The sequence below is a fragment of the Gymnogyps californianus genome, chromosome 3, assembly GCF_018139145.2.
Source record: "Gymnogyps californianus isolate 813 chromosome 3, ASM1813914v2, whole genome shotgun sequence".
Classification (NCBI taxonomy): Eukaryota; Metazoa; Chordata; class Aves; order Accipitriformes; family Cathartidae; genus Gymnogyps; species Gymnogyps californianus.
In genome coordinates, this window is record NC_059473.1 from 545,236 (window position 1) to 555,925 (window position 10,690).

Below are 10,690 nucleotides of genomic sequence, written 5' to 3' on the forward strand. Positions count from 1 at the left end.
GTTTTTAGCCTGCTTACTGAAATTGTCACCCCAACACTGCACTTGATGTACACATGACTCTTGCACGGGATGCTCTTGCCTGTCGCTGAAAGCCGAGGGATGGCGCGGGGAATGTTTACCCTTTCGCGGGATCACAAACATGTGTTTATTTCAACATGCAGAGCTCCAGCTATGCAAACATGCAGATGGCGGGGCTGGGTTTTTGCACCTCCATCAGCTGTTGAAGTATTACAGCAAACTGAGGGCACACATGTGCAGCGCGAGATTTTCTAGAAAAGGCACTTGTCCTTAGTAAGAAATAATGGTCTGATTCTCAAATTGCAGCTGGGGTTGCTTTGAGAAGTCAGTTAAAAGCAGCTAGTAAATGAGGCATCGGGGGGGGGGTATGTGTGTAATTTCCTCTGGTGAGCGCTAGAAACCTGTAAGACAAGGCTGTGTCTGAGAAGGTCGGGCATTTCCACAGGTTCTTCCACTCGAGACATTGGTTCAGTTCCACGCAAACGTTGCATCCGTGGCCATTGACAGCGCGGGTAATTTTGGAAGGATAAACAACCGAGCAATGCTAGCCACGAGAACCGCCGACCCCGGCTACCGCGCTCTCGGGTGGAAGTGCCGGTTAAGCGGGAAGTCCCCGGAGCCGGCGGCACCCCGCGCCCTGCCCTCCCGGGAGGGGTGGCAGCTGCCGCCCCGGAGCGCCCCTGGCCTCGGGGTGCTGCCGGTGCGAGCCTCGCTCCGCACCCTCCCGCTGCCACGCGTGTCGCATCCCCGACACGTTTTCACGGTGTTTTTGGTCCCTGCTGCCACACTTAACGTCTCAGGCGCGCATCCCTGTGCGAGCACGCTTCCCGGGGTGCTGCCGGGACAGCCGTCTTACCCCCTCTGCCTTGCAGGTGCCCGGGCTGCCCCCTGCCGCCGCCGAGCCGCCCCCGGAGGACCCCGTGGAGCAGAGACCCTGCCCGCTGCCGCTGCGGGAGCCCGTCCTCCGCTACCTGCGCCGCCACCGTCCCAACTGCCCATGTACGCTCCGGCCAGGACCGACGGCGCCGGACCCCCGCCGACGGCAGGTGAGACAGCAGCGCCGGTTCCGCCTGGCAGCGTGTCCCCCCCCCGCTTTCCTAAAGCCGCGCCGGGGTGAGCGGGGGGTCCTCGGTGTGCACCCTCGATGGGGGAAGTGGCAGGGGGTTCTCAGTGTGCAGCCCCGACGGGGAAAGTGGCAGGGGGGCCTCGGTGTGCAGCCCCCACGGGGGAAGTGGCGGGGGGGGCCTCGGTGTGCAGCCCCGACGGGGGGGTGGCGGCGCGTGCCTGGCGGCCCCGCAGCTGTATGCTAATGCACCGTGGGCTGCCCCGCCCCGCGGCATGCCTGTCCCACCGGGCGGGCAGGCGGGGGGGGGCTGCGCGGGCAGGGCGGCCCCACAACCGCCCCCCAGCCCAGCCCGGCCCGGCCCGGCCCGGCCGGCTGACGGGGTGCCCGGGAGAGCGGCGGCCCCCGGTGGCGGGCGCTCCCCCCGCCCCGGGCCGCCCGCGCCCCTTTGTGCCGCCCGCCGGGAGGGTCGCGCAGCTTTATGCTAATGAGGCGCACAAAGGCGGCGAGCGGGGCCGCGTGGGGGGGGGGCCGGCGCTCGCTCGCGTGCCGCCCGCGTGCCCCGCCGCCCCCCACAAAGGCGCGGGGGCGGGGGGGCGGCGCTGCCCGCATGCACCCCTGGGGCCGGCCGGCTGCTCGCAGCGGGGGGCGGCCCCGCTCCCCCCCCCCGCCCCGCCGTGCCGCCACCTGCGACGCGCAGAACAGTGCGGCCCGGCCGCCCCCCGCCCCGCGTGCCGCAGCGCGGAGCTCCCCGCGCAAATTCCCGCGTGGGCCGCCAGCCGCCCCGGGATGCAGGGTGGGCTGGTGCCGCAGACAAAGGGTTAAGGGGGAGCGAGGCCGCGGCCCGGTGCTCGCCCCGCAGCGGCTGCAGGCGCCGGCGGCTGCACCTGCCGCGGCCCCGCCACGCTGCCGGGGACCGGCCCCCGCAGTGCCGCTGCCCTCCTCGGACAGCCGGGAGCGGGCACTGAGCCCCTCCCGGTATCCGCAAACGCTGCGTAGGATAGCGCTGGGCGCATCCTCGGTGGGTCCGTCCACGGCGATGCCCGCCCGGAGCGAGCGGGTGTTTGCTGTTAGATGCTAGTGTGGCACGCAGGGAAATGGGGAACGGGGGTGTCGCCCAGGTGTCAGCTGCTTCGCCTTGCACCGAACGCGTAATGTGTCAGACGGAAACCTTGGAGCCGTGCTGCTGCCGCTGTCCCCAGCGACGCGGCTGTGTCGGGGAGCCGAGGCAGAGCTCGGGGCTGCCGCCCGGCCCGGTAGCCGCGACAGAGCAGGAAGCGCAGCCGGACGGCGCGGGGGGGGGGGTGCTGCGGCCCCGCGCCGGCGGCCCAGGCGGAGGGCGCACCGCGTAACAGGTTACTGCCGGGCTGGGGCTGCTGGTGGGGTCTCTCGGCCGCGCTGCCCAGCCTGGCCGCTGCATGCGTCTCCGCTCGCCCGAATCGGCCGCGGCGCCCCTCAATACCGCGGGGTTCATCTCCTTCACAAAGGTGACGGGGCACCACCAAGACGGGGTCTTTTTTCTCCCCCACTTGATTACACCCTTCGTTTAGCACCTGGTGCCGCCGGCCCAGAAAATGTACCCGCCGCCCCGGCGGGCAGCCGCCACAAAAGCGACTTTCTTTTCCTCCTGCGCCAAGTTTCCTTCTCCCCGCACCCCCCGGTGCCGGCCTGCCCCCATCAACACTCTGCCGGCCGCTCCGCGCTGCGCTTTCCGGTGGCCGACGGTGCTGCCGCGGCCGAGCCCGTCCCCGTTTCAAACCCCGCAGGGGGACGACTCCGCCCGCGGGTGGCGGAGCTGCCGCCCGTCCCCCGTGGCCGCCGGGCAGCGCGGGTCCCCGGCTCCGCGCTGCTGGGCGGGGGAGGCCGCGCCCACCCCGGGGCGGCACACAAAGGCCCGCGCGTGCCGGGCCGGGCGGCGGCGCGGGCGCGGAGCGTGCGGGGGGCGGGGCCGGGCGTGTGCCGCCGCCGGGGGCCGGGCGGGCGGGGGGGGCTCAGGTGCACCCGCTCCGCCCGCCGCCGCCGCCCGCCGCGGCGCCGCTGATTGGCCCGTCCCGCCGCCGCCGGCCCGAACAATGGCCCCGGCCCGCTTAAAGGCGGCGGCGGCCGCGCCGCGGGCAGAGCGAGGAGCGTGCGCCGCGCCGCCGCCGGCGCGGAGGCGGCACGAAGATGCCGCGGGGCTTCTTGGTGAAGCGCAGCCGGCGGCCCACTCCCGTCTCCTACCGGGCGCGCTGCTGCCGCGAGGCCGCCGTCGGCTCGCCGCTCCCCGCTGGCGGCGCCCCGCCGCCCGCCTGCCCCGCCGCCCAGCCGCCGCTACCGCCGCCGCGGGACTCGCCACCGCCGGCCGTGCCGTTCGGGACGCCCGATGCCGCCGTGCAGGCGCTGTACAGTCCTACACGGCCCGTCAGCAGGGACAAGTACCTGGAGCGCAGTTTCAGCCTGGGCTCACCCGTCTCAGCTGAGTCCTTCCCTGCCCCGGCTGTGCCCGGCACCATGGACCCGCTCCTCTTCGCCCCGGCCGAGCTCAAGCTCTGGGCCGCCGCTGGCCACGCGGAGCCGCCCGCCGGCCACGCCGCCGCTGGCACTGGTCCTGGTCCCGGTGGAGCCCCTGTACCACCCGCCCCAGCTGCACCGCCCGCCTCGGGCCGCCCACCGCCCGCCAAGCGCCCGCCGGGCGCCGCAGAGCCTGGCCGGCAGAAGGCCCCGTCGGGCAAGAAGGCAAAGGCGATCCGCAAGCTGACCTTTGAGGACGAGGTGACCACGTCGCCCGTGCTGGGGCTGCGCATCAAGGAGGGCCCGGTGGAGGCACCGGCCAAGGCGCGGGGTGGCTGTGCCCGGCCGCTGGGCGAGTTCATCTGCCAGCTCTGCAAGGAGGAGTACGGGGACCCCTTCGCGCTGGCGCAGCACCGCTGCTCCCGCATCGTCCGGGTGGAGTACCGCTGCCCCGAGTGCGACAAGGTCTTCTCCTGCCCCGCCAACCTCGCCTCGCACCGCCGCTGGCATAAGCCGCGCCCGCCCGCTGCCAAGGGTGGCCCCGAGGCGGGCAGGGCGCCGGCGGAGGAGCCGCCGAAGGAGGTGGGTGGCGGCGGTGGCAGCGCAGCGAGCGGGACACGCCGAGCCCCGGTGGCGCCTCGGAGGCGGGCTCCGAGGAGGGGCTCTTTGAGTGCCCCCGCTGTGCCAAGCGGTTCCGCCGGCAAGCCTACCTGCGCAAGCACCTGCTGGGCCACCCGGCACCAGCACCGGGACCCGCACCGGGACCCGCACCGGCCCCGGAGCCCGCCACCGAGGAGCCGCCCGCGCCGCCGCCTGCCGAGTGCCGCCTATGCCCCGTCTGCGGGGAGACCTTCCCCAGCAAGAGCAGCCAGGAGCGGCACCTCCGCCTCCTGCACGCCGCCCAGGTCTTCCCCTGCAAGTACTGCCCGGCCACCTTCTACAGCTCGCCCGGCCTCACCCGGCACATCAACAAGTGCCACCCCTCCGAGAACAGGCAGGTCATCCTGCTCCAGGTGCCGCTGCGCCCCGCCTGCTAGAGCCGCCCGTGCCTTCCCGGGGCCCGGCCCCGCGCCCGGGGCTGCTCCCGCTCCCCCGCCGGGGCCGCCCGGCCGCGCGTCCCGCAGGCTGCGCTTTGGACTCGCCACACGATTAGCTTTAATACGGCTTGTGAACTGCTGGAATCTGGCTTTACATTCACTTTCCGGGGGTCTCTTTTTTTTTTTTTCCTTTTTTTTTTTTGTTTGTTCGTTCATTTCGGTTTTTATAAATGTGAACAGATCAAACTGCTTGAGGAGAAGTAAGAATTTCCTTTAGTGTAGCCACAAATGCCTTGACTCTGCTGTTGATGGTCTCCAGAAAATGCTGTAGAAACTGCCTTAACTGTGACATGCCAACTTTCTGTTTTTGTTCGTTTTGCCCTTACTAAGGTAGCTCATGAGTTGACTATCTGTATATGTTGGTTTGAGTAATTATGTTATTTATTCGTTATTTATTTATATTAATTATGAAGATTGATATTATTTGATCGCAGATATTCTAATGTGCTTTTTTTGGTCTCCCCTGCCTGCCATTTCACTGTGCATTTTAGAAGATCTTTTTTTTCTAAAGGGATCTGCTAAAAAGGTTTTAACTTTTATACCTAGAATAACACACGATCTTAATCATTTTATCCTGTGCAACTGACAGCTCTTACTTTTAGATGCAATCTCTTTTTCTACACACATTATTTTCTTAACTGTTAGCTATTTATAGAGTGCTTCAATAGAACTGTTTCAACTGTATAATTATTTACTATTCAAATAAAATATTTTCAAATTCACGCGTGCCCCTGCCGCCTCCTGCTTCTCCCTGTCGGGCTGGCTCTGGGGGGGGCGGAACTGGGGGCTGGGGCCAGGCTCTGGACTTGAGCTGGCAGGGTGCCCTGGGAGGCACCAGCCTGCTCTGCACCTTTTGATGAGGTTTAATTAAAAAGGAGTTAAAGGGGGGAGAAGAGCAGGGTGAGGTGTGTCCGTTCTGGGGGAAGGTTGTCGTGCGGTGTGCCGGGGCTGCTGCTCTGTGCCGCGGGCTGGAGCCTGAGCCCTGCCCCTTGCCTGCAGCTGTCACCGGGCACACGCTGTCCCTGTGCTCTGCTTCTGGCTGCTGGGAAGAGCTTCCAGGGACCTTCCCCTGAAAGCGTTGCAGGGAAAGCACGAGGAGGGGGGAGCACTTTTGAAGGAGAAGCGGAAAACTTAGAGAAATCTTTGGCTGTGAGAAGCTGTGCTGTTTGTTTGGCTGGCTTTCCCTTGTGCTCGGCACTCTGAGGTGTGGGCTTAAGGGGCTCTGTAGAAAAGCTGCATCCTGTTTTCGCTATGAACTGTGGAGGCTGGTGCAAGGAAGACCAAGCTTTTGCATGCCTCATTCCAAGGCTGGAGCCTGATCCTGCCTGGTCCTACTCTGCCCTGTGGTGGGATTTCTGCAGCATCCTTCAATGATAGGTTTTTGGCAAACTAGGCGTGCTAGGACTCCCCTCTGGAACATGGGAAGGTGCCAGCGCATGAAAAAACTCACAGGGCAGTGACTGGGGCAGGGGGAGAACGAGGTGCAAAGCACCCTGGTTCACCCTGCGAGGGGAGAGACGGCTGTGTCCCATAGCCCACGGCAGGGCTCTGCGTAGGACGTGCCTGGTCGTGGGAGCGTTTTAAGCAGCAGTGGTGTGGGGTCATCAGCTGTGATGTACCCGGGTGCTCCAGGGCTTGTGTCTGTACGTGGGAATTGCACGGGTTTGGTCAAAAAGTAGTTTCTTAATTGTTTTAGCAGAAATTGTTATATCATCAGTGTAAGCGGGGAAGATGCGTGCTGGGTCAGTGAAACCCCCTCTCACAAGTGTCACAGCGCAGCTGTACGATCTCTCCCTTTGCCAGCAGGAGAAGCCACGGAGCCAACCTCATGGCATGTAGGTCTGCTCGGCAACCCCGAATGCAAATATCTTATCACATACTGGTGCCTTAAGGGCCGAGCCTGGGCTGAGAGGTCTCGGCTTGGGTGTTTTGGCAAACAGTCTCGGGGACAGTAACGCCTTTGAGGCTTTTGCTCACTGGAAGAGGTTTCCAACCCGTTCCTGCCATGTTCACTCACCTAAAGGCTCTTGTCTGAGATGTGGCTGCTTCGCCGTGGGAAAGGCAGGTGACCTGGAGCTTCCTGCAGGGAAGCTTCCCAGGACGTACCTGAATATTTTTTGACATAGTAAAGCTTCTAGAGAAACAAAATCTTTCTAGAGAAAGATTTTTTTTTCTTCTTCTTCTTGTTCAGCTAGGCTAAAAAGCACCAGAGCCAGTGTGCTCCTGCTGCTTTGATTCCTAGGAAACCGACTTCGTTATACCAGGACTGAGTTCAGGTCTAGGCGAAGCTGTGGTTTTAGCTGTAAATTGATACACTGAAAAAGGGAACATGGCCTCAACAGCTTGAGAGATACAGGCAGCAAAACATGCTTGGCAAGAAGCGTGGTTTTGCTTTTCCCGGCTTCCCTGGCCTCGGAAAGCCCCAGGTACTGGGCTGTCACAGCCCGGTGTGTCACAGCTGCCTGTGGGCCCGGCAGGCTGGTCTCTCTGCTCATACAAAGCAGGAGCTCTCCGAGGGGAGTTTGCCAATGCATGTGGCAGTCCTTCCTCGCGGGCCGTTGGACACCGGTTCCAGACCGATGCCCAGCGCATCCTTCGGAGAGGCCCAGAGGCTCCATCCACGTCTTTAACAGCAGTGCCCCTGCTGAAGTCTTTGCTCTAAGCTTGTGGCACCGACAGGCCGCAAAACAACTGCCTCGTATTGGTATCGATTTCCCAATAGTCAAGTAAATTCCTGCCTGTCGCGGTCGGAGTCAGATAAAATCTGTTGGGGTCAGAAGAATTTCCCAGGTTTGTAGGGAGCCGTCAGGGTAGCTGTCAGCACCCACGCTTTTGCATCTTCTGCCGATGGGAGCACACCTTGCAGTGGAAAGTGTGACTAGCAGAGGCTCGTATTTTGGGGAGGAGTAAGGAGAGGTGAAACTGGGCTACTTTGGAAACTGCGCTCCGTTCACAAACACCCTGTAACACAGGGGAATTGCTTTTGGCGTCACTGGGCCCCAGCAGCCTTGGCAGAGAGCTGCTGGGCCATTTGGGCTGCGTCCCTCCTTTCATCGGCTGCACCCCTGCACAGCTTTGGAGAAGGTTGTTACGAGTGTGAGGCACCAACTGCCCGAGGGGTTTTACAGGGAGCGATCAGCGTCGCCATTTCATGTCTCTTGCGACTCTGGCAGTGAAGGGCATCGCACCGCCACCACGGGTTACAAAGCCAGCTGCTCACAGCAAGCCTCCTTTGGGCAACGTTTTGGGGAGGGATCTGTCCCCACCCCATACCAACTTGCCCCAGGGCAGAGCTGCTCCTCCCCTGTGCTGTCCCACCGCCCGGGCCCCCGACGTGGGACCTCAGCCCGGCTCTCCTCTGCCTCCACCTCTGTGTCCGTGAGACCCTCAAGCCCACTTTTAGCTCGGTGGATATGCCGAGAGCTGAGCGGTGTGGCTGAAACCAGAGCTCGACCAGCGCCGCTCGCAGCAGCTTCTGGGAATGCAGGTGTTGCCTTTTCGGTGCCATGTTCTCGCCATCCGGCAGCACAGGCCGGCCAGCGCTGTGCAAACAAAGCCTCCTGCTGTCAGCTAACAAATCAATTTGCTGATGACTCTCAGTGCATCCAGCAGGAACAGGTTTGGGCACTACGGAAAACGCTGATCCTACCCCAAATGCGACGCGATTTCCAATTCTTGGAGGCAGTTGGCGCGCAGGTACAGAGGTTGCTCGCTCTCTGTGCACATGGGCAGAGATGTTTGCCCGGTTTGCAAACCGCTGGAGCCTTCCTCCTCTCTGAGCACACAAAGAGCTGAACACATGGTCTGGAACGGATTGTTTGCAAACTGAAAGGAACCAGGGAGATTAATTACAGGAACCTTCAGGGTCCTGAAAAATGCAGCTCGAACACCATCACTGAACTGTGGGCGCAGAGCTAGCGAGAAGCTGGGAAGAGCTTTTCCTGTCGGCAGTGTCAGCGCCAGCGCTGCCACCAGCAGAGGAATAGTCTCTGTGATGCTGCTTCTCGAGTGCCATTTTTTAGCAATTTCGTTATCAACAACATGGTCGCTCGCAGCCGTCAGTACAGTAGGTGCGTCCGTCAGCTGCCTCGCTTGGAGGAGTCGCTGGGAAACACAACTGGGCACAGCCAACGGTTTTGGGGGCTGGCTGTGCGGCAGGAGGCAGCCTGGCCTTGCTGAGCGTCTCCTGGTTTGTTTCTTGGGTGGGCAGGCAGGAGCAGATGTCCCAGGGGCTGGGGCAAGCCCAGAAATGGGCCCGGGCCAGGGCTTCTGCTTGGGATTTCAGAGCTCTTCCCCATGCAAACCTGTTTAAAAACCCACGTCGCTTTTTAATGAGCTGGTAGGTGGGAAAATGGCTCACGGAGTGCCACATGGTGCCGCGGGGTGATGTGAGGTGCCGCGGAGTGCCGCAGGGTGGTGGTGCCGCCGCCGACACGTCTCCTGTCCCGTCGCCCGCCTGCGAGGGTGCTGGGTCCTGGCGGGCGTTTTGGGCCAGCGAGGCTACTGCAGCTGCGTGGTACAGCGAGTTCGCTGGGGCACCCAGGCGTCTCCCCTTGGTGAAGGACCAGGGTGCCCGTGGCTGCCTGTATTTTGCACATGGCATTCAAACATCTCAAATCCTTCCATGCAGCTAAAAAGCCTCATTACGGCTTTAAATGGTTTTAATTAAATTTAGTTTACAATCCGCATAACAAAGGTCTGCCTCGTGGAAACATTTGATATGTTAATCAGAGAGATGGACATGCCAAGCGTGGCCTTTCATTTCACAGGGCTGTCCTACAGATAAAGGCTCCAGGGCAGGACACCGGCAGGCTTTTTTTTTTTAAAAAATCTGATTTAATCTAAGTGCATGGCTGAAAAGATATGTAGCATCTAGCAAAGGCACAAACATCCCGGTAATATTCTGGCCTCAGCTTCTGATTTTGCCGTTCTCATCAGTACAGGCAGGGAGAGACTGAAAGCGGGCAGAGACGCGTGCTGCAGCTGCGGCAGGGTGGTGGCACGGCTGCGTCGACGTCGCTGGCGTGGGGAGATGCGGCCCTGCACCAGCGGAGGGGAACCAGCACGGGGACGCTTTTCGGAATACATCCTCCCGTTACGGTAACATGGACGTGATTTTTAACAGCCATCTGCCAGCTCCAGTTAAATCACCTGTTACTTTTGGAAAAGAATCACCATTTTTAAATAGTAATAAAACCCCCTTGCAGCTTTGCAGGCGAGGGAGCGTAGAGCCCAGCCGGTTTCCCGCCTTGTCTCCTGCGCTCCGCGTGCTTTACCCGCAGCCTGAGGCCCACAGTAGCTTTAGAGAAACTTAAGTGTTTAAGCCTTTTCTCAGGTGGTGGGGAAGCTGATTTACAGAAGTACTGTAAAGCAGAGCAGAGGCTCTGCCTGTGCTGCACCGGGCTCCCGGGACGGTACAGCCCGACCTCCCGACGGGGTTTGGGTGGCTGGGCGGCTGCCCTGCCTGCGGTAACAGCCGGGGGGGATGAATGACACAATTCAGCTTCAGTTCGGCATGGTTTTTTTTTTACTTGTCAGGATAAGGAACCGAGTTATCATTTCATTTGCTAATTTTACAGTTTTTCATATGTAAATTACATGCATTGCAAGAACAGTTCAAAGAAAAAAACTGGGGAAAATGGCGTACATCTGCATGGGGTGCTGACCTGGAAAGTTTTGTTTTAGTTACACACACACGAACTACAGAATTTATTATTTATAATAAATTATAATTCTACATAAAATAAATATATAAATTATATTCGTTTTATATCACTATAGATTATCTATATAAGTATACTTTGTAATATGTAGTACAGTGTATATTACACATAATATATCAACGTATATTATATAAGACTATATAATACATAATATAACATATATTAGAAATTATATATTACCTATTCTATAATGCATACTATAATACATTATATACAGTGCATAATATTTAGGCATTGTATATCATTATTGATACATTATCAATATTCATGTAATGAAATAATATTGTCTTATAGAATTT

The 10,690-nt window shown here is 60.5% G+C and overlaps 2 protein-coding genes across 3 annotated transcripts in view; both read left to right on the forward strand.

Annotated features, from left to right (window-relative positions):
* The window catches only part of CFAP61 (cilia and flagella associated protein 61), a 134,034-nt gene extending 124,028 nt beyond the window's left edge, over positions 1-10,006 (forward strand). For both annotated transcript variants that reach the window (XM_050893300.1, XM_050893299.1), the window contains exons 26-27: positions 891-1,064; positions 9,607-10,006. In XM_050893300.1, coding sequence (XP_050749257.1) covers positions 891-1,064; positions 9,607-9,783 — 351 coding nt within the window. In that variant the 3' untranslated portion in view covers positions 9,784-10,006. The remainder of the gene's footprint in view (positions 1-890; positions 1,065-9,606) is intronic.
* INSM1 (INSM transcriptional repressor 1) lies at positions 3,154-4,608 on the forward strand. The gene is given in 3 exon segments (XM_050893302.1): positions 3,154-3,219; positions 3,221-4,175; positions 4,178-4,608. Coding segments are annotated over 3 exon segments (1,452 nt in total).
* Positions 10,007-10,690: the final 684 nt, after the last annotated feature.